The 24,208-nt window shown below is 34.7% G+C and overlaps 1 protein-coding gene and 1 long non-coding RNA gene across 7 annotated transcripts in view; one reads left to right on the top strand and one right to left on the bottom strand.

Annotated features, from left to right (window-relative positions):
- ANO5 (anoctamin 5) overlaps positions 1 to 24,208 on the top strand; it is a 92,047-nt gene that overhangs the window by 48,141 nt on the left and 19,698 nt on the right. For all 5 annotated transcript variants that reach the window (XM_054524571.2, XM_054524570.2, XM_024255406.3 and 2 more), the window contains 8 exons: positions 10,713 to 10,847; positions 11,217 to 11,322; positions 11,427 to 11,487; positions 15,858 to 16,009; positions 18,122 to 18,196; positions 19,960 to 20,182; positions 22,566 to 22,735; positions 23,383 to 23,480. In XM_054524571.2, coding sequence (XP_054380546.1) covers positions 10,713 to 10,847; positions 11,217 to 11,322; positions 11,427 to 11,487; positions 15,858 to 16,009; positions 18,122 to 18,196; positions 19,960 to 20,182; positions 22,566 to 22,735; positions 23,383 to 23,480 — 1,020 coding nt within the window. The remainder of the gene's footprint in view (positions 1 to 10,712; positions 10,848 to 11,216; positions 11,323 to 11,426; positions 11,488 to 15,857; positions 16,010 to 18,121; positions 18,197 to 19,959; positions 20,183 to 22,565; positions 22,736 to 23,382; positions 23,481 to 24,208) is intronic.
- LOC129048665 (uncharacterized) overlaps positions 17,457 to 24,208 on the bottom strand; it is a 78,364-nt gene continuing 71,612 nt past the window's right edge. The window contains exon 6 of one of the 2 annotated variants that reach the window (XR_008511193.2): positions 17,457 to 17,699. This is a non-coding gene — a long non-coding RNA (uncharacterized LOC129048665). Of the gene's footprint in view, positions 17,700 to 18,784; positions 20,387 to 24,208 lie in introns of those variants that run through there. The other variant, XR_008511194.2, reaches the window with a different exon arrangement.

Here is a 24,208-nt window from a genome sequence, read left to right as displayed (position 1 = left end):
ACAATAATCATTTAACACTTTAAGTTATAAAACTAGAATATTTATGAAAAACATTTCAAATAATTAAGAGATGAACAAAGTTTTAAGTGAAATTCTACCTTCACCAAACTCCACAAAAATAACTAGGCTTGATTTGGATAATATTGATTTAGTCCTATTTTTGTGTTCATGCATAAAAAAGCAGAAACATTTTTTTTTTCTGAGAGCAATGGCATCTTTCTCTTCTCTTTCATGCTAATACTTTTCTTTATTCACTAAATAGTATATTACTGATATCCTTCTATGAATACGCAAAGATCTATCTGATACTATTTAGTGGAACACAGAATGCCTTATTATAAATTTTTCATAATTCATTTATTTGTTTTTCTATTGAAAAACATTAGGCTGTCCCAATTTTTTATATAATTTCAACTTTTTAATTTTAGATTCAGTGGTATGCATGTTTTTTGTGCGGGTATATTGCATGATGCTGAGGTTTGGGGTGCAGATCCCGCCACCCAAGTAGTGAGCATAGTAACGAATAGGGAGTTTTTTAACCCACACCCCTCTCCCACACTACCTCCTCTAGTAGTCACCAGTGTATATCATAGTCATCCTTATGTCTATGTGTATTCAATATTTAGCTCCCACTTACAAGTGGGAATATACAACATTTGGTTTTCTGTTCTTGTATTAATTTGCTTAGGATAATGGCCTCCAGCTGCGTCAATGTTGTTGCAAAGGACATAATTTTATTCTTTTTGATGGTTGTGTAGTATTCCTTGGTTTATATATACCATGTTTTATTTATCTACTCCACCATTAATGGTCACCTAGGTTGATACCATGTCTTTGCTATTGTGAATAGTGCTGCAATGGACATATGGGTGCGTGCGTCTTTTTGGTAGAACAATTTATATTGCTTTGAGCATATACCCAGTAATGAGATTGTTGGGTCAAACGGTAGCTCTGTTTTAAGTTCTTTGCAGAAGCTCCAAACTGTTTTCCACAGTGGCTGAATTAATTTTCATTCCCATCAACAGTGTATAAATGTTCTCTTTTCTCCAAAATCTCACCAGCATCTGATATTTCTTGACTTTTTAATCATAGCCATTCTGACTGGTATGAGATGTTATCTAATTGTGGTTTTGATTTGCATTTCTCTGGATTAGTGATAATGAGCATTTTTTCATATGTTTGTTGGCTGCTTGTATGTATTTTGAGAAGTGTCTGTTCATGTCCTTTGCCAATTTTTTAATGGGGTTATTTGGATATTGCTTGTTGACTTGTTTGAGTTCCTCATAGATTCTGGATATTAGACCTTTGTTAGATGTGTAGTTTGTGAATGTTTTCCCCTATACTGTAGATTGTTTACTCTATTGATACTTTCTTTTGCTGTGCAGAAGCTCTTTAGTTTAATTATGTCCCACTTGTCAATTTTTTTTTTGTTGTTGCAATTGCTTTTGGTGACTTAGCCAAAAATTATTTACCCAGGCCAATGTAGAGAAAGATACTTCTTAGGTTTTCTTCTAGGATTTTTATAGTTTGAGGTCTTACATTTAAAACTTTATACCATCTTGAGTTATTTTTCTATATGGTGAAAGATAAGGGTCCAAGTTTTATTCTTCTGTATATTCCTAGTCAGTTATCCCAGCACCATTTATTGAATACGGAATCCGTTCCCCATTGCTTGTTTTCATCAGCTTTGTTGAAGACCAGATGGTGGGAGGTATGCAGCTTCATTTCTGGTTTCTCTGTTTAGTTCCATTGGTCTATGTGTCTTACCAGTACCATGCTGTTTTGCTTACCGTAGCCTTATAGCATAGTTTGAAGCCAGGTAGTGTGATGCTTCCAGTTGTGTTCTTTTTGGTTAGGATTGCTTTGGCTATTTGGCCATTTTTATGGTTCTATGTTAATATTAGAATAGCTTTTTCTAATTCTGTGAAAAATGTCATTGGTAGTTTGATAGGAATAACACTGAATTTGTAAATTGCTTTGGGCAGTATGGCCATTTTAATGATACTGATTCTTCCAATCCATGAGCAAGGAATGTTGTTCCATTTATTTGTGTCATCTCTGATTTCTTTCATCAGTGTTTTGTAGTTTTCCTTGTAGAGATCTTTCACCTCCTGGATTAGCTGTATTCCTAGATATTTCATTTTTTGTGGCTATTGAAAATGGGATTGTGTTCTTGATTTGACTCTCAGCTTGAACATTATTCCCATATAGAAAGCTACTCACTTTTGTCCATTGCTTTTGGGTCCTGAAACTTTACCGAACTCTCTCATCTGTCATTTATGAAGTCTAGGAGACTTTTGGTGGAGTCTTTAGGGTTTTCTAGGTGTAGAGTCATTTGTCAACAAAGAGAGATAGTTTTACTTCTTCTTTTCCTATTTGGATGCCTTTTTTTTTTTTTCTTGCCTGATTCCTCTGGCTAGGTCTTAAGCACTATGTTGAATAGGAGTGGTAAGAGTGGGCATCTTTGTTTTATTTCATTTCTCAAGGGGAATGATTCCAGCTTTTGCCCATTCAGTATGATGTTGGTTGTGGGTTTATCATAGATGGCTCTTATTATTTTGAGGTATGTTCATTCAATACCAAGACTATTGAGGGTTTTTTAGTCATGAATGGAAAGGGATGCTGAATTTTATCAAAAGCTTTCTCTGCATTTATTGAGATGATCATATGTTAATAGTTTTTCCTCTTAATCCTATTTATGTGGTGAATCACATTTACTTATTTGCACTTGTTGAATCAGCCTTGCATCTCAGGAATAATGCCAGTTTGATCGTATGTATTAACTTTTTGATGTGCTCCTGGATTTGGTTTACTAGTATTTTGTTGACAACTTTTGTGTCTGTATTCATCAGGGATATTGGCCTGACATTGTCTTTTTGTTGTTGTTGTGTTTCTATCAGATTTTGGTATCAGCCTGGTGCTGGTTTCATAGACTGAGTTATGGAGAAGGCTTTCCTTTTTGAGTTTTTGGAATAGTTTCAGCAGGGTTTTTACCAGTTCTCCTTTATATGTCTATCTGCTAGTATTTGGGTCTGAATTCATCTGGTCTAGGGCATTCTTTGATTGGTAGATTTTTAAATTAATGATTAAATTTCAAAACTTATAATGGTCTGTTTGGGTTTTTACTTTCTTCCTGGTTTAATCTTGGGAGCTTTTGTGTTTCCAGGAATTTATTCATTTCCTCAAGATTTTCTAATTTATGTGCATAGAATTTTTCATAATAGTATTGGAGGATTTTTGATTTCTCTAGGATTAGCTATAATATCATCATTGTCATTTCTCATTGGACTTATTTGGATCTCCTTTTTTTCTTTGTTAATATAGCTAGTGGTCTGTTTTATTTATTCTTTTGAAGAACCAATTCTTGGTTTCATTGATCTTGTGTATAGATTTTTGCATCTCAACTTAGTTCAATTCTTCTATAATTTTAGTTGTTTTTTCTGCTAGCTTTGGAGTTGGTTTGTTCTTATTCTCTAGTTCCTCTAGGTGGAATTTTAGATCATTATTTTGAGGTCTTTCTTACTACTTAATTGAGGCATATTAGAGCTATAAATTTTCCGCTTAGCACTGTGTTAACAGCATCCCAAAGATTTTGGTAAGTTGTATCTTATTTTTATTAATTTCAAAGAATTGTTTGATTTGTGCCTTAATTTGGTTATATACTCAGGAGTTACTCAGGAGCAAGCTGTTTAATTTCCATCTATTGGTACAGATTTGAGATATCTTGGTATTGATTTCCATTTTTAAAGCACCGTGGTCTGAGTGTGTGCTTGATATTATTTTGTCTTTTTTAATTTATTGAGACTTGCTTTATGACTAAACATGTGGTCTCTGAGAAGATGAGAATATATATTATGTGATTGGTTAGTGCTCTGTAGATGCCTATTAGGTCCAGTTGGTCCAGTGTTGAGTTTAAGTCCAGAATTCTTTTGCTAGTTTTCTGCATCAGTGATCTGTCTAATGCTGTCAGTGTGACGCTGAAGTCTCCCACTACTATTATGTGGCTCTCTAAGTATTTTTATAGGTCAAGAAGGGCTTGTTTTATAAACATGGGTGCTTCATTGTTGGGTACATATATATTTAGGATAGTTAAATCTTCTTGTTGAATTGAGCCCTTTATAATTATGTAATGGCCTGCTTTGCCCTTCTTAATTCTTGTTAGTTTAAAGTCTGTTTCATCTGATAGAATAGAGACTCCTGTTGTTTTTGTTTTCCATTTGCATCGTAGATCTTTCTCCATCCCTTTACTTTGAACCTGTGAGTGTCATTAGACATGAGACGGGTCTTTTAAAGACAGCGGACCATTGGATCTTGTGTTTTCATCCAGCTTGCCACTCTATGTCTTTTACATGCAGTGTTTAGAACATTTATATCCAGTGTTAGTATTGATATGTGAGATTTTGATCTTGTCATCATGTTGTTAGCTTGTTGTTTTGTAGACTTGATTGTATAGTCTCTTTATAGTGTCTTTGGGCTATGTGTTTAACTGTGTTTTGTGATAGCAGGTGTTGTTCTTTCATTCCATGTTTAGTACTCCCTTAAGGACCTCTTGTAAGCCGTGTCTAGTGGTAAAAAATTATCTCAGAATTTTCTTGTCTGAGAATTGTATTTCTCCTTCACTTATGAAGCTTAGTTTGATGAGATATGAAATTCTTGGTTAGAATTTCTTTTCTTTAAGGATGCTACAAATAGGCTTCCAATCTCTTCTGGCTTGTAAGATTTCTGCTGACAGGTCTGCTGCTAGCCTGATGGGCTTCCACTTGGATGTAATCTGACCCTTCTCTCTAGCTGTCTTTAAATTTTTTTGTTCCTGTTGAACTTGGTGAATCTGATGACTATGTGCCTTGGGGATATAGTGTCTTATCAGGGTTCTCCATCTTTCTGAAATTTGTCTGTGAATTTCTGGTGAGATTGGGGACATTTTTATAGACTATATCCTCAAATATTTTTTTCAGGTTGTTTACTTTCCTGTCTCAGGAATGCCAATAAGTCATAAGTTTGGTCTCTTTATATAATCCTAAATTTCTTGGAGGTTTGTTCTTTTTTTTTTTTTTTAACCTTTGTCTGGCTCAGTTGATTTGAAGAACTGGTTTTTGAGCTCTGAGATGCTTTCCTCAGCTTGGTCTATTCTGCTGTTAATGCTTCCTGTTGTATTATAAAATCCTTGTAGTGATTGCTTCCATTCCAGAAGTTCAGTTTTGTTTTTTCCTAAAATGGCTATTTCATCTTTCAGCTCTTAGATTGTTTTACTGGATTCCTGGATTACTGGATTGGGTTTTAACTTTCTCTTGAATCGCGATGAGTGTCCTTTCCATCTAGATTCTGAATTCTATGTCTGTCATTTCTATTGTTACCATCTAGTTTAAGAACCATTGCTGAGGAGCTCATTTGGAGGTAAGGGGACACTGACTTTTTGAATTTCCAGAGTTCTTGCACTGAATCTTTCTTGCCTGAGAGGGCTGGTGTTCCATTAATTGTAGTATAAGTTGAGTATAGTCAGTTGGCTTCATTACTGGGTGCTTTCAGAGAGCCAAGGCTCTGTACAGGGTCTTTATTTGTGGCTGGATTCTTCCCTTGGGTTTCACAGTTTTGTATATTGGCAGAATGTTTTTGGTGTTGTAATTTGGGCTACTATCCAGTAGATGGCACTTAGGAGTAAGAGCCAGCAGATAGGCTCAGCCTCGCAGCGCTTCAGTATTTCTGCCTATTCACAGCAGTGCTGTGTGGTGGGGTGAAAAGAGAGATGACCCTCTCTCCCTGCTGGTATGCTTCGGGATCCCGGGGGAGACCCCTCTGATCACTGGCACTGTGTCTGTGTTTCCTTTGTTACTTGCTAATTTCAGTATTACTTCTGATGTGATCTGATATGATTTATAATTTGCTCTACTTATCTCTGGAGTTCAATCAATTTTTGTTTTATATCTTTCCAATCTTCTCTACTCCTTTTTTAAGTTTTTATATTTCTGGGGTTTTCTTGTATCAGCAAATATTTATTTGAGAAGAGTTCACTCTGTTTTTAGGTTTTTATTACAGTATTATTCAATTTCATGTTATTTGGGGAGAATTATCAGACTAAATTATTTACTTCACATTTTCTGATTTTGTTTTTGTTTTGCATTTTTTTATGGATGTGGCCTACCTATTTCAATTTGTTTTTAATTTATAAACAGAGTTTCTAGCACTAGAGTGCCCCCTCTGTTAGTCCATCACACATTCTCAACATGTTGTCTGTAGACACCTTTTCTGCAGTGTTAAAAATGTCATTTTCATCATTGTGTGCCTGTGTTTTGACTGTGGCTCATCACATGAGGTCAGGGGTAGCATTTTCTACTTGTGGCATCATGTCGGCACTCAAAAAGTTTCAGATTTTGGAGAATTTTGTGTTTCAAATTTTCAGATGAGGGATGCTCAACCTGGTGAATGGGAGTGAGGGAGAATCTTTCCGTGTGTGCTGGACCTGAAGCTTCCTGTGAGTCTCAGAGCTGTGGGCACCCATCATCCCCTGCCCTGCGAAGCCTATTTCTTTCATTTCTACAAGATTCCAACTCTCCTCTCTTATTTTCTTTTTTCTGTTTACTGACACTCCTCCAGGGAGTACCCGTCTTCTCTTTGTATCTGATTCTTCTCAAGAAATACTGCTTATCTCAGGCTGCCACTTCCAGTCTCACTCTTTTCAGATCCTTTCTTATAGATTATAAATGACAAAATCCCAACATATATTCTGCATTAGGGCATTTAGTTAAACTTTTCTCTAGGGTTATTTTAGCTGTCTTTCTTTAAGTTTTCCACCCTGCTTTACATTTTTCCCCTATAATTTCTTAAACATCTTCACCTCTCTCCTGTGACTTAGGTTTGTAGCAGCAGGTGTTGGAGTTGTTTTTATTTCCTTAGTTGCAGGTAATTTGAGGATCGTGATGTTCTCTGTCATGATACTGAAGGCCTGTATTGGGTTTGGGTGTTTTCCTTTCCTTGTTGATTTCATGGGTTTTAGTAAAGGTTTTGTGGGTGGACTTGATAAAAGTTAAAATATTCTTAAAATAGAAAGAATTTGCCTGTAATCTCAGCACTTTGGAAGGCCAAGGCAGGCAGATCACTTTAGGTCAGGAGTTTGAGACGATTCTGGTCAACATGGTGAAACCCTGTCTCTACTTAAAAAATAATAATAATACTACTACAAAGATTACCCCAGCGTGGTGGCACACACAACTGTAATCTCAGCTACTTTGGAGGCTGAGGCAGAATTGCTTGAACCTGGGAAACAGAGGTTGCAATGAGCCGAGATCGCACCACTACCCTCCAGCCTAGCACAACAGAGTGAGACCCTGTTTCAAAAAAAAAAAAAAAAAAAAAAGCAAAAAAGGAAAGAAAGAATTTATTCATAGGTGCATAATTACAATTTACACATTTCTTTTAATGAGACCTTATTAAGCATCACTACATATCAAGCAAGGTACTGTGCCTACAAAGATAATCAGATGGTGGTTTCCTAACATGAATTTGTTTGCAGGAACACACACAAATGCATATTAGTTACAGCACAGTAATACTCCAAACAAAATACAGAGGGAAAAGTACCTATCTTCATGACAACCTCTAGGAAAGCTTCACAGTGATTTTGAACTATGTCTTGAAAGATAAGTAGCAGTATTGTAGGGAAAGAAGTTAGGTAAGAATATCTCAGGCAAAGAGAACACACAAGAGCATTGTGTGTTTAGTTCTTCATGTAGGAGTGTTGGCAAAGGAGATTTGAATGTTTACCAGGAACAAAATCCTGAAGAACAATGCTGAAGTAAAAAGATGAAGCTTTGAAGGAAGAAAAGGATATTGCTCAATTTTTACTTTAGAAACATCATTTTATTGTAAACAAAAGATAATTTAGATGGATATAAGATTGAACTCAGGGAAGTAAGGAGGCTGTTAAAATTGTCCAGCAATAAATTTTGGAGGTCTTTTCAAGGCATTGACAACAGGAAGGAGAGGAGACTATGAATTAGAAAAAATATTTTTATGACAGATTCATTGGACCTAATGGATTATTGGATATGGAGGACAAAAATAAGGAAGACAGAATGATAGGGTGTCTAGAAAGAGATACAGTTTATAGGAATCTGAGTTCCTAGATTTCACATATTTCATGTTACCTCTATAACAAACATCACTTTAATTTCCAGATATCTGGAAGTGGTTTTTTATGCCTTTTGAGCACAGATAGTTTTGTCACATTAGATAATATTTTTGGGGAAAATGGCAATGCTAAGATTGAAAAAAGTGGGTTGATAGAGCATATAAAATTGAAGACTGATCACTGGCACATCAGCTCTATCAGTTCATTTTTTTTCCTTCCAGCTTACACTTCAGGTAATTTCTTTTTTGATATCCATATGTTGTATGTTAATGCTTAGAAACAAAATTGAAATACTGCCACATACTAAATAGCATAGACTAAATATATGTGTGGTACCGATAATGTTATTACAATGTGAGGATAATACTGAAGCTAAGTTTCTCAGATGTTTATGGATTCATTATAAAAATAAATCATTTTAGAAAAAATGTTTACATTGATTGATTTATCAAGATTGTATTCAATTTAATTCTATCATCATTCTTTTGATTATTTACTATGTCTTCCACTAAATATTACATCTTGGAAATACAAAATGAGAGCAGTCCCCTCACACAGTATCTAACACACATCTACCTATCAGATGCTGTGTTAAATGGTGCAGTGCCACAGATCAGTTGAAAGTCTAATAATTAAAATGGACAGGTTAAAAAAGATCACAGATTTAAATATATGGCATATTTTTCTAAAAAATAATACTCAAAAGAAGGCTCTCCCTATATTTGAGCTTTTATAGAGTGTCTCATATTATTAGATTTCTCTTATTTTCTTAGTTATGACTAACAAGGTAGTTTAAATTAAATATTAAATGTAATTTCAATAATGTATACATTTTTACCATATTGCAAATCTAAGAAATATCTCTTACTTTCTGAGATCCTGAAAGATTATTTAGTTGTTAATCTGTAACTGTTAGATACCCAAGTCCAAAGTTTAGTAAAATAATTTGTATATTTCCACATGTAATAAATACTTACCTGATTTCATTTAGTAAATTCTCAGCAATTTCTTTTTCTGACAGGTTTAGAGTTCTTGAGGGATTTTGTTTTTTATGCTCAAGGAATAAGAATTGTGACAATTGAAAAGGAGAAAAAAGTAGTACTTTAAGATTGTTGAAATATCCAGTTTCCTTATGAATACTTAAAGAATTTTTAAGTTAACTCTATAGCAATAATGTTGATATTATATTTCTAATAACATTGATTCTGCCATTTTTAAAACATTAAAAATAGACATGGCAAACAGTAAATTTCATGAAATATATTTTTGTACTTTTTCTGATTTTGATGTTATGTACTATTACAATAATTTCTACATTTTTCAGCAAAAAACTGGGAGAAACGAAGTTCATTCACTCTGAGTAAGCTAAGGAAGTTGTGAATGGCAGATTAGCAAGGGAATATGATAGCATTATAATTTAATTTCAAGTTTATAGTGATCTGGAAAACCAAATTAGGGAAATTAACAATGCAAAAATGTTCATCGTCACTGAAAAGAATGAAAAAAGGCAGGATAAGCAGAAAGATGCCTACTAATGTTAAGAGTGTTGAAATATGAAGAATGGGATGTTCAATAAAGTTAATATTGAATATGATAAATATATTTTAAAATCTCATTGAGAAAAAATGTTTGTAACCTTTATGTTCAGATATGTGTTCTTGTTAAGCATATATAGAAATTACAATTTAATATTAAGTACTTTCACAGAATCATACGGCATGCTACTAGAACACAAAAGGTATCACATCTTTCTGCCTAGGAAACTGTGGAAAGACTCACAGATTTGGTGAGCTGGGATCTATATGAATAAGGAGGAAGATTAATCAGGTTAAACAACAACAACAAGAAAACCTGACTTTCTGAGGAGGAGAAAACTACTTTCTCTCATTCCTAAATGGGTACTAAGTTAAAAACAAAACACTTGGTTGTGAGAATTAAAATGTTGTGCCGATAAATGCTGTCACTTTTCAATTCTTTGAAAATCAAGAGCTGAGCTGCATATTTCATAAAATTTTTGCTAAAGTAGTCATGTTTAATTCCTTGGCCTGCTGCATATGTCACAATCCTGTAAACATCCAGGATTCAAACTTGGAGAAAGATGGAAATGTGTATCTACAATGTGGTCAGAGAAATGTTTTCAGTTTTAGAAAGAGAGATAAAGCAAAAGTCCATGCAGATTTTGGATATGGTTTTGATTTGTTAAGTTCATTCCTAGAAATTACATTGTAGAATATTCTGTAGTTTATTCAAAAACCATTTAAATTCTCTTTATAGTATAGAGGCTTTCCAAATTATCTTATTTAAATTTTAAATTTAAATTCCATTTAATTGGCTTTCTACTTATATCTGTTATCCCTTTTAATGCTTGTATCAGTCCTTGCAGTATGCAATAAGCACTATCTTGTGTTAAAACATGATAATGATATGGAAACTGAAGTTTAGTGAGTTGAGTAATTTCACCAAAATTACATGTCTAGAAAGCAATGGAGCCAAAATTAGAATATATGCCTGTCTGAATACAAAATCAAGGCTCTCTGGACTATAACATTCTTCCATATTCTGATTCTGTTTTTACTCTTTTTCACAGGAATTATTATGGAGAAAAAATTGGTATCTATTTTGTCTTTCTTGGATTTTACACAGAAATGCTATTCTTTGCAGCTGTAGTTGGCTTAGCTTGTTTTATTTATGGTTTATTATCAATGGAACATAACACAAGCAGGTAAGTGCACCTGAGTTGCCCAGATAGAGAAAACGTCTTTATCTTGTGCCAAATGAAGTTGTTGTTATTATTTCCCTGGCATTTCCTTCAGAATGTTTCCTTATAGCAGCAGATAATTGATATTTTCCAAAAACTACTCAAACATAACAGTCGCCTCTCACCTGGTGCTTTATGGAAAATCTGTTTTTAAAGATGGTCTCTGAAAAGTCTACTCCTCAAATCATGACTTGACCCACTATAGAAATTGCTGCTTGATTGCCCCTTCTGTTATATGTGAGAAGTTATATAAGTAGTTGTTCTAATAAGAACAGCTTGGACTTTTACCTAAACACTTATCACTTTTCAATAACTTTGCTGTTCCTCTTGCAGCACTGAAATCTGTGACCCTGAAATTGGTGGTCAGATGATCATGTGCCCACTCTGTGATCAAGTGTGTGATTATTGGAGACTAAATAGTACGTGTTTGGCTTCAAAGGTATGTAGGCATTGTAATATGTTGAAAAGACTTGGAATTTTCCTCCTTTTTATTACATTTAGTACTAAATTATCTTTGTGATATTGTTATTGTTATTTTTACAGTTCTCCCATTTGTTTGATAATGAGTCAACAGTGTTCTTTGCAATATTCATGGGAATTTGGGGTGAGTAAATAGTCCCATAAAGAAACAGCTTTCTTCCTATTAATGTGTTGTTTTGCCTCCATATAACATATGACAGATGAAATATCTTACATACCAAATGTGGTTTTAGATCATTGTGTCTTTGTTAGCATTGATATACTGATGGAGTGCGTATTAGTGGCCATTAGTTCTTGGTCCACAAAGGTCTCTGTTAAACATCAGCTCATTTCTCTAAGAGACAACATAATTTTTGAAACATCAAATGTATTAATTTCCCACTGTCTTTCAGTGCCATGTTAAAAACAGGCTCAAAAAGTACTTCATTCATGAGAGACTAAACAAATATTTTGTGGCTGGAGGATATTGAGTCATGTATACAAACTGGAACAAAGATCAAAAACTTGAGGACTAATGAACATTTTTGAGTCTAAATTGTCTAGTTATAGTTACCACTCCCACATTCATTCATTAAAAATCCTTCATATAAAATGGAATTTCCCTTAACTTTAAAAATGCCCTGACCAGGACTTCATATTTTAACCATTTCAGTTGGAAAGTTAAAGTGTCATGAAGTTTTTCCTATCATCAGCAAGGAAAATATTTTCTGTAAGAATAACTTTGTTAGAAGAGACCTAAAGACTGGTCTAAAATATATCACCAAACTTGGAGTTCCTGGGTGTAAATTAGATATTTTTCCCAATTAAAAAACACCTCTAACAAACACAAATATGTGCCATTCAAAACTGGGCAAGGGCGGCCGGGCACAGTGGCTCATGCCTGTAATCCCAGCACTTGGGGAGGCCGAGGTGGGTGGATCATGAGGTCAGAAGATTGAGATTACCCTGGCTAACACGGTGGAACCCCGTCTCTACTAAAAAATACCAAAAAAAATTAGACAGGTGTGGTGGCAGGTGCCTGTAGTCCCAGCTACTTGGGAGGCTGAGGCAGGAGAATGGCATGAACCTGGGAGGCTGAGCTTGCAGTGAGCCGAGATTGTGCCACTGCACTCCAGCCTGAGAGACAGAGCAAGACCCTGTCTCAAAAAAAAACAAAAACAAAAACAAAAACAAAAACAAAAAAAACAAAACTGGGCAAGGGTTGCATTATCCAGGCAAATAACATCAAAATTTGTAGGTATGTATGCAAAGCAGAGGGATTTATGGCTTTCTCTCATTTCTGCTTGGCTGCTGTGGTCTGAAGAGAGCAGCCTAGATTCAAAGAGAGAACAAATAATCTAGAAATCTTATTAATGGTTTAACAGCAACCCCAGTTTTTGTAAGTTGTATATACATCCATTTTTCATGAGGCTGCCCAATCCTACCTCTCATTACTTGGAATCGAAAATGAATGATAGGTGCATGATTAAAACAAATACATTGTGAGAATTTTCCATTGTTTCCATTGAGAGAGATTGTGCACCAACACCTGCCTTATATTACATCATAAATAGAGGAGTTGGTGTGTGTGGAGCACCCTACAGCACTATTTGCAGTTACTTGATCACAAGTGAGACTGATCACGTTTTTAATATTTACTGACCATTGGCTCTCCTTGATGTTTGAAGTATTTAAATTGTTTTATAATTCACACGTGCTTTTGTATAATAAGCACAGTAATCCTTTGTCTGCCACATAAATTGCAAATTTTTTTTCAGTTTGTAATTTACATTTGATCTCATTCATAGTCAATGGACATTTTAATATATATTACTGGACATAAAACTTTCCTTAGGGTTTTGCTTGTTTTTGTGTTTCTTTAGAAAATGTTCCCCACTCAGAGATAATGTAAGATGTTCACCTATGCTTTATTTCAGAAATTTAATGATTTCATTTTATTTATACTTTAATATAATTCAGCAACTAGTTTTTAACGTTTCTACCCTGGAACAGGTACTATTCTAGGCAATAGGAATTTAAATATGCACATACATTGTCCTTGATTGTAAGACACATTTTGAGTGTACATGCCTCCATGATTGTAATTGTGTATAAGCCAGGCTCATCACTAGATTACTTGCTCCTTTAGGACAAACACCATGGCTTTCATCTCCATAGTTCCAGGGCTAGGCATATGGTATGTATTCAAATATATGTTGAATAAATGAATAATTTAAATGCTAATTGTATTCCTTCTTAAAAATGAAAAAGGTCAAGTTCTATTTAGGCACAATCTATAAGGCCCAAACCAAGGGTCCCTTTAATTTCTTGAAATCCTTTCCAGGGAATATATGAATCCTGTGATTCCTATATACTTATAATCACAAAAGTCCGTAGAAATCATGGGAACAATTTTGTTTTTAGTCCACATCATTTCTCTTTCCTTACAGTACTTTTTGCTAACTATTTTGTGCCATCATTAATTTATCTCACAATCCCATCTATGTTGGCCAACTTTCTTATTTCTACTTCAGCATTAACAAACTTTGAGACAAAAAATTTTAAATGCTTAGTGTATTTAAAAGTTTTAGCAGTATGTATATGACATCCAATCTCTTGCATAGCCACGGTAACCAAATACTGCTTCTAAAATTAATGGTAGTTGTTCTATTGTAGTATAAACAAACAAGCAAATATTAAAATGTTTAATAGTACCAAGTTCATGAAACTGTTCTCCCTGCTAACAATGTGTCTACTGCATACAGCAGTAATGAAATGAATAGAGTAAAAGTTTCTGCCTCATGAAATTCACAACCAATATTAAATGATAGAATGAGTAAGTGAATGAAATATAACCTATTGTTAAGAAAGTTACAATCTAATTGGGATAGAATCTGAAGTCTACTTTCCTAGAAGTGCATTGTAAATGCTGAGGGAGTACAGAGGAGGGCTGAATTACTTTTTGACTGGAGGAGTTATATGAGGTATCTAAAATAGCCCAACTCATGGAATCAAAGAGTGGAATTGTGGTTACCAGGGGCTGGACGATTAGGAAATGAGCAGTTACTAATCAATAAGCATAATTTAAAGTTTCAATTAAGCAAGATGAATAAGGTCTGTACAACATTGTACTAATGGTCCACAATAATTAATTGTACACTTTAGAATTGTTGAACGGTTAGTCTACTGTGTCCTTCCCACTTAATAAATGTTTAAATATTTCTTTAAAGTTTAAATAATGAACAAAGGAAAACATAAGCCAATGTATACAGAGCAAATAAACAAAAAACCAACAGTCAGATGATAGGTATATTTACACTGGAAAAATATATTTTGGAAGCCGAGAAAGCAATTAGGTGACTGTTATGATAAAAATATAATTAGGATTTTTAAAAATGTATGGATATCATCCATAGTTCCTTACATTATTTAAAAGGTAGAGGGTGGGTCAGAAAGTTGAATCTTTATAGATGATAAAATTATGAGTTAATATTGGAGGTGTTAGTATTCTCTTCCTAAGTATATCCCAATAGAAAGGCATGTATATGCCCACCAATAGATGTGTACAAGAATGTTCACAGCAGCACTATGTGTAATAGCAGGTATCTGGAAACAACTCAAATGTCTGTCAGCCCAAGAATATATAACCAGAATTGCAATTTAACCACAGAGTCTAACACTATGCAGCAATGAAAATAAATGAATTTTCGCTGTACACAGCAACAAAGTTGAACCAAAAAAAAAAAAGCTTGACACGAAAAAATATCAGTTGTATATCATTTATGTAAATCCATTTGTAATGGAATATTTTTTAAATTGGTGCTGGTTATATGGGTATATTTATTTTGTAAATTTTTTTGAATTGCACATTTATATTTTATGTATTTTTCTGTAAATATATATTCTTCAATTGAAAGTTGATAATTCCAGCACTTTGGGGGGCTGAGGTGGAAGGATCACTAGAAGCCAGGAGTTCGAGACCAGCCTGGGTGACAGAAGGAGACTCAAAGACATAAAAAGAAAGCTGAAGTTTTATGTGTATATATAGTATATGTAGTTTAAAAGAGAGAGTAATTGTGCTGGGGATTGGCTCTTATGCTTCCTAGGTGTATTTCCCTAAGCCTGAGAAAGCAGTACAATGACTTGAATGATTTCAATAAAAGATAAAAGATACATGCAAAGAAATACTTCAGTGTTAATAAAAAGCTAAGTTCAAATATTACTTCAAATTATCTGAATGAAGAAATATGTTAATATGTCTGAAAAAAATTCTTGCTTGGACCACTGACCAAGAAATTAATTTAAATTTTTATATGATTTTTTTTCAGTGTATTATTGGATACACAATATTATGCCAGCATTAATAATTGATGAAGTTTTAATCAAACACAACGATGAAAGAATAGCCACCTGAAACATGTGAACCATCCTGCAACCAAAGTAATTAAAAGGAAAAGTTGAAAAAGTTTTTAACTTTTTTTATATCTTTTTTTTTATATATTTATTTACCTATAGTCACCTTATTTTTGGAGTTTTGGAAACAACGACAAGCCAGACTGGAATGTGAATGGGACCTGGTGGACTTTGAAGAGGAACAGCAGCAGCTCCAGCTGAGACCAGAATTTGAAGCTATGTGTAAACACAGGAAATTGAATGCAGTGACTAAGGTAGACTAGAAAACTGTGAAATGGACAGCATATCTCAATGGACACACTGCTATAGGTTTCTTCTCGTATAATCATAGTTTATTTTGCCTTTAAAATATTCTGCAACATATAAATCACATAAACTTCGTTACTTGTTTCTAATATACATACATATATAAATGTATATATATGAATGTATATATATGAAAATTTTCAAACACTTTCAGATGTAGATAGAAAAGTATAATGAACTACATGGATGAACCCATCACTCAGAATCAATCGTTTTTAATTCATGGACAATCTTGTTTCATTCATACTCATACTCTTTTGTGTCACTAAATTATTTGGAAACAAATCCAAGGCATAATAACATTAAACTAAGTGCAAAAAGGAAAATAGTGTGTATGCTGTGGGCTTTGTATATAAATGTACAGACATTGAAATGATGCTAAGTGATATATAAAAATTAAAATAGTATTTATATTAAGATTGAGGTCTTATGTTTTATTAGACTAACTTTTCTTCACACGGCCCCTTTTAATTGATTATATTGAGAATCATTGTATTGGTGTATGGGGGAAGAAGTCTACATATTAGAATGCTTAACTGACAAACCAGCTATATGTTCTTGACTGAGTTGTTTAACTTTTTGGTACCCCACTTTTTTCATGTGAAAATGGAAGTGCTTTGCCTTTAAAGACCAGAATCTTAGTTACATATTTTTTGAGCCCCTATCTTTCCATAATCTACAATCACTGTGTTTCCTGCTGCTATTTAAAAGAGAATAATATGTATCCCAAATACACTCTCTTCAGTAGAATTCCCTATTCTCTTCAGAAAATTATTCTCACAGTATAACATTTAAAATTATTTTCACCATTTAGGCATTCACTAAACAATTACTAAATTTCATTGAAAGATCGTGAAAACCTCTCAAAAGATCATGAAAACATCTCACAAAATACATTAACAATGTGGGTGGCAGTTTGAAATTAAGAAAATATATTAAAAGATATTGACAGAATAATGACATGATGTTCATTCCTATTTCATGAAATAAAAAAGTAAACAAAAGCAGTCCCATTAGCTTTGCCAAAAATTAGCAGAAAAAAAAATGTATTGAATGCTTACATTTGAATCCAGTTGAAAAGCCATATGTATTGATTCACTGTGAATTGTTGGCTTCAGTTAGATTTCATGGTTTAGAAATCATGAAACAGAGTTTTTTTTACTTATTGCAGTGCTTCTTCAGTGTTTAAGGACAACCAGAACTGTCACATTTGAGTCCACATTGGGAACACACATGTGCACCCACACAAATATGCATACACATGCATGAGCACACATACACTGGGTGCACACATGAACACACAAGTACACAGTGACATATATGCATACATGCACACACATTCTGAGGTCTGTAGGACTCTTGGACAGCCTACTCTGCCTGTTGAGAGTTCTATTTTTATTCAGACCACCCTAAAAATTCTTAAAATGTGAAATATTATGTTATGGAATTACATGATTTTGATTTCTGCTGACAGCTTTTTTTTTTTTTTACTATTTTTTGCTTCTTTTGGGTAAAATCTACTTACTTCTTGATGCACCTAAGAATGTCAGCTGTATAATCAATATCTTTCATTAATAACTCTTAAAGACTAAAGGTGGAAGTCTTGGCTCCTGAGCTATGTGGAAGAACACAGTTTATCTGAAAAATATAAAGAAAGCATCTAATTTAATATCATGCAGAGCAATGCAATTCAATTCAATTAGAATAAAGTTATAACATCATTAAACATCACAAAGCATGTCTACCTAAGCAGCAACCTTCATTATTCATTATTTGACTTTATTTACTCAGTGCCAGGCCCTGAACATCGTAATTCAGCATTTAGGAAATTGTGTATATCCATTATGTCTCATATCATGTGTAAGATAACCCATCTAGGAGGCCTGGAGATTTCTCCTTCAAGAGAAGGAACCATTCCTATAATGTAGCTTTCCATGACCTATAGTAGGCCCTTTTGGGAGGTTCCTACTTTAACTGGGCTCTATGATATTGACTAGTGCTTGGAGTCTTGACTTAGAGGGGAGATTTTGAATTTCTTTGTGATTTCTTCAACATTACAGGAGATGGAACCTTACATGCCTCTATACGCACGTATTCCATGGTACTTTCTTTCAGGAGCCACAGTGACATTATGGGTGAGCATTTCTTTAAAAATTGCTATAATTTCTTCAACAGATGATTAAATGAGCTATCTCAACAGTGTTACCTGCAATGTCTCTTGAGTCCTTCCTTTCCTTCTCCTTCCCTGGTCTTTTTATCTTGGTTATAGCTCTTATACAAAATAAACTAATTTATATGGATTTTCCATACTTAAACTTTGGGAAAAGATCTCGGGGAAAAGGAAGTACTTTATCTTAAAGCCTGTCCCTCCCTGCCTCACGACACTTCATTTAAGTGGTCACTTGAAATCAGGACAGTATAACAAACTTACTCTGATTCCAGGCTCTTTGGTTAGTTTTAGAAAAATCATGAATGTATCTTTATTTCCACCTTATTTCCTGCTCTTCCTTTTTCCAAATGTGTTCCCTCTTAACAGTTAGCGTCTAATTTTAGGAAAACAGGCAGTGTTACCTTCTAAGAGTTTAGTTAGCATGTTGAAATATAAATAATTGACAGTTGTAGACTATAGTTTAGACTCACCAGTCCATAAACCCCATATGATTTATCTTTAACATTTCTTGTTAAATCTACTATTTTCATATGTTAAAACAGTAAAAATATGTTTTCTTAGATTACATAATAATCATTGAGGAGATGTGATAAAATAAAAGGGGAAGAATCATTAATTCAGGACTCTCTTTTGAGAAATCTTCTGGAGTATATCCCCAGAAAATTATTCTGTTTTTGATTTCTAGTTTTCATTTAATTTGACTTGCTTCCTCAACTTTTAGAATAAAATTCTCTAATGATTGATAGAAAGCCATCTTTGTGCTTTTGCAATATGGGAAGTATACAAAATTTATACAGAATGTATATAAATTTCTAAACTACCAGGCGTATTAGAGCACTAACGGCAATATTCTGAGGGGAAATGAAATACAATATTGACATGTATTTTTCTTAGGAAAATAAGTGATCTTGATTCTCCATCTTTAACTTCAATGTAGAGCATGCGTCAGCAAACATTTTCTGTAAAGGGGCCAGATATATTTTTGGCTTTGTGGCCACATAGAGTCTCTGGAACATAATTGCCTTTATTTTTCTCTATAACCTTTAGAAATGCAAAAGAAGGCTGGGCGCAGTGGCTCATGCCTGTAATCCCAGCACTTTGGGAGGCCGAGGCGGGTGGATCACGAGGTCAGGAGATCGAGACTATCCTGGCTAACACGGTGAAACCCCGTCTCTACTAAAAATACAAAAAATTAGCTGGGTGTGGTGGCGGGCACCTGTAGTCCCATCTACTAAGGAGGCTGAGGCAGGAGAATCCCTTGAACCTGGAAGGCGGAGCTTGCAGTGAACCAAGATCACGCCACTGCACTCCAGCCTGGGTGACAGAGCGAGACTCTGTCTCAAAAAAAAGAAAAAGAAAAAGAAAAAAATGCAAAAGAACATTCCTAATTTAAGGACCATATAAGATCAGGCAAGGCCATGGGCAGGATTTGGCTTTCTACTATAGTTTGCCACTCCCTACTAGAGGATGAGCCTAGAGGATGAGCAATGAATACGTTTCTCTTTTAGACTTAATCAGCAGCTACTATATGCCTTATCTCTAACCCTTTTACCTTGCCAGTGTTCACGTCTTGCCATCTAGGGAAAGAGAGACTGACTTAGTTTGCTTTGCACATGAGAACTGCTAAACTTCATATAATGAGATGAACAGAATAATCAATATGTTATATATGTATTCATAACAGAGATACAGAGACCCAAATAGCAGTTCTTTGTTTTCCTTTCCCAGATGTCTCTTGTCGTCACCAGTATGGTAGCTGTAATTGTGTACCGCCTGTCAGTCTTTGCTACATTTGCTAGTTTCATGGAAAGTGATGCATCCTTAAAGCAGGTCAAAAGCTTCCTTACTCCTCAGATAACCACATCACTCACAGGATCATGCCTGAACTTTATTGTCATCTTGATCTTGAATTTCTTTTATGAAAAGATATCTGCCTGGATCACAAAAATGGGTAAGCTGGCCAAATCATTAGTGTGATTCTGAAGAATGATTCTTATTGATGCTATATGTCTATTTTGGATCAGGTCTCCAGGAGTTCATTTTCAAAGGGCACATTTTAAGGCAGTTTTTCTCTATAGATAGACCCATATCTGCTATTTCAAAATTGCTCAGGAGCCATCATTCAAGGTCCATTATAAAGGAAGCAGCAGAAGAACTGAAAAAAAAAAAAAAAAAAAAAAGAATTCAGACTCTATGTATCTTTCTGAGTATCCTTGTCTTGATTCTCCCTTGATGGGTCTAAGAAAAATAATCACTTCACTGAAGACACAGATAATTTTTATTTCATGTGTATGGTTCTTATAAAGTATTGATTTTGGAAGTTATTGTGAGAAAAACAGAAACATCAGCTTCTCCTAAATAAATCTAAATTTTAGTGCTTTTCTTTTCTACTGCTATCTCTTAGAACTTGGATTATTTTCTTGTTAAAATATTAAAATTTCTACTTAAAGCCACAGGGGAAAGTGAAAGGGGTCACAGGTTAAGTGAGAGATTGAGTTAAGTAGAGCAGCACAGAGCACAGTCGCTTCTGCTCTTTTTCCTGGCAAGTTAGCAGTAAGATCGGAAACTCAAATCAAGGCATCAGCCTCTTCTCTGAGTGTTCTCTCCAGGGTTCAAGCTCCTTTGAATCTGTTGTACATAGACATTATGGCTGATGTCAAGCAAAAGACCACATTATTCAGTCAGCGCTGGAATGATCACTGAGATGAGACTTTCATTATATACTGTCTTCAAATTTGGAGTTCTCTCTCATTTTTACTTGTCTCTGCTATCAACAGTGAGAAAATAACAGCAGATAAATTGCTTTTAAAAGCACCTAAAAATTCACCATTTTCCTCAATGGGAAAAAAAATCAAGTCCACGTTACAGGTTTTGTAGGAATACAGCTACATTTCACTAAAATGGGGGAGTTATCTGTGTCTTTAAAATAATTTGTGATACTCTTCCAGTATTGCTGAAAATGTCATGATTTGGCTGGATCAGCTTATGCTACTGGGAGATCATCAGCTCAGGAAAACATGCTTTTCTACATTTTTGTGCTTCATGATCCTCTATTGCAGGGTGAAGATAATTTAATATTTTGTTATCTTTAGAATTCATTAAATGACAGATCATGATCATGCGTTTTAAATAAAGGAGAGGGAAAATGTGTACTGTTTCTGCCACTATTTGCTAATAACATTATTTTCAAAATTAATATAGCCATTGAATTAATGAGAGGGCAACACAATTCTGTTGGAAATCATCCCTGCCCTTGACATGAGCTTACTTTCTTTAAACCTGATTGTAAAACAGATGAGTTCTAATGTCTTATAGTATGGCAGATAGTGTTTGAAGATGAGCATACGTTTCTTCAGTCTTATTTGGTGTATTAATTTGTTTTCACACTGCTATAAAGATATTACCTGAGACTGGGTAGTATGTAAAGGAAAGAGGTTTAATTGACTCACGGTTCACATGGCTGGGGAGGCCTCAGGAAACTTAACAATCATGGTGGAAGGTAAAGGGGAAACAAACACGTTTTTCATAAGGCAGCAGGAGAGAGAGAAAGTGCATGGGGAAGTGCCACACTTTAAAACCATTAGCTCTCAATTGGCCAGGCGCGGTGGCTCATGCCTGTAATCCCAGCACTTTGGGAGACCGAGGCAGGCGGATCATGAGGTCAGGAGTTTGAGACCAGCCTGGCCAACATGGTGAAACCCTGTCTCTACTAGAAATACAAAAAAATTAGCCAGGTGTGGTGGCGCACATCTGTAGTTCCAGCTACTCGAGAGGATGAGGCAGGAGAATGCTTGAACCTGGGAGGCGGAGGTTCCAGTGTGCTGAGATCGCGCCACTGCGCTCCACCTGGGTGACAGAGTGAGATTCCGTCTCAAAAATAAATAAAACCATTAGCTCTCTTGAGAATTCACTCAACACCAGGAAAACAGCATGGGGGAAACCACCCCCATGATTCAATGGCCTCCCACCAGGTCCCTCCCTTGACACGTGGGAATTACAATTTGACATGAGATTTCGGTTGGGACAGAGTGCCAAACCATATCATGTGGGTTTGAATTTCAAATTCTGTGTAAACCCAAGACAAGAATGCTGTCTCTCTGACTGTGGTAACAACAGCTTCCTAGGCTTTTCCAGTGGTTATTTTATTACAAAGTGTGTAACAGAAAGTCTAGCACAAATCCATAGTTACTTAATATTGGCCTAATATCGCCAGAATGGGGAGCATTCTATAGGCTCCCAGAATGATGTGACTAGATATTCACTTGTCCTAGGGAGTATGAAGTTCAAGGAAAAAAATAGGAAGATGCACTAAACATTTTTTTTTAACTTAACAGAAATTCCTCGAACATACCAGGAGTATGAGAGCAGTCTTACCTTGAAAATGTTCCTGTTTCAGTTTGTAAATTTTTACTCATCCTGCTTCTACGTAGCTTTCTTTAAAGGGAAGTTCGTAGGCTATCCCGGAAAATACACATATTTATTTAATAAGTGGCGAAGTGAAGAGGTAAGAATTTCCTTGAGAGGTGAGGTGTGTAGCTTCAATACCTCAGTATTAACCACTTTCTGTGTGCCAAGCACTGATTCACATGCTAAAAAATTACAAAATATATCTAGGCACTGACTCTATCCACAGAGAGTATTGTTCACAGATGAATCCTGTCATTTGATAAACTTCTCAGTTTATTTTTGAGCAAGAAGTTACATTATGCCTATGGTTTAGCAGTAAAATATGAGCTATAAAATGACATAAGTTCTTTATTCCTGAAAATTTCCTGCAAAGGAAGACTGATTACTTTCTGTAGAAATGGTTCCACTATGGGTAGTAGAGTTAGAACAGATCCATGGCTTCCAAATTGTGGAGAATGGAAGATATAACAACTCCCAACCCTAACCCAGATATAAAGAACTCAGAATTTTCTAAGAATGAGACCCAGAAATCTGTGTTTTTTAACACAGTTCACAGATGAATCTAATGCAGCTAGCCCGGCACTGGTCTGTGATCAGGTTTGAAACTATTGGGCTAAATATATCTTAACCCTTCCAACCAAAACCTTGAGATTCTAATTTTATGGTTTAGGGTTTCCTTTAGGTGTTGCAAAATTCCATCTTTGATCATTCTATTCTGTTTTCTCCCCTCTTGCTTCTGATTAGTGTGATCCTGGAGGCTGTCTTATAGAATTAACAACCCAATTGACCATTATAATGACCGGGAAACAGATTTTTGGAAACATTAAAGAAGCCATTTATCCGTATGTATGACTTACAAGCTTTTTATTTGATTTAAGTAACCATGAGATATTTCCTCTAGAAGAAGATGGAATTTTTTGATTACCATGGTGCCTTTGTTAGAAAATGTTTAAGCCAAAAGAAAGCTTTATTTTTAATCAACAGTGAAGGTTGCACTGAAGTAATATAAACTCTTATTTTTATTTATTTATTTATTTTGGTTCCATGGCTAGCAAGGTTTTTAGAAAATTTTATTTGACAAATAATAATTATCTATATTTATGAGGTACATTATAATGTTTTGAACACAATCTTTTAAATATACATTTTTGTTACTTTTCTTTCCTGTGAAGATTTCACTGGGACATCTAAATGCTATATCCTCTAGTTTACTCTACATGCTGTGTATTATTTCTGAATATTACTAAAAGGTGAACTTTGTAAAAATATCGATGTGTCATGTAATCTAGGCATAAAAATAGATTGTAAATAAAATGATGGAGACTTTCAGGTCAATACATGAAAGATTGCTCTCTGATCAAAGCACAGCAATAATGAATACATTATAAAAAGAGAAAACTAAACTGACAGTTTATCTCAAATAGTAGATGAAAATTGTCATGGATAAAAAGAGAAAGAATTATAAAATCATAAGTCTACGATCCTGCAGGGCTCCTAGTTAGGAAATGACTGTGTCAGGGTTTGGCATGCAATATAAAGTGGAGTAAAAGTGCTCCACTTAAGACAGAGG

Source organism: Pongo abelii, chromosome 9 (genome assembly GCF_028885655.2).
Source record: "Pongo abelii isolate AG06213 chromosome 9, NHGRI_mPonAbe1-v2.0_pri, whole genome shotgun sequence".
Classification (NCBI taxonomy): domain Eukaryota; kingdom Metazoa; phylum Chordata; class Mammalia; order Primates; family Hominidae; genus Pongo; species Pongo abelii.
Note: the sequence above shows the minus strand (reverse complement) of the source record. Positions and strands in the feature narration are given on the sequence as shown.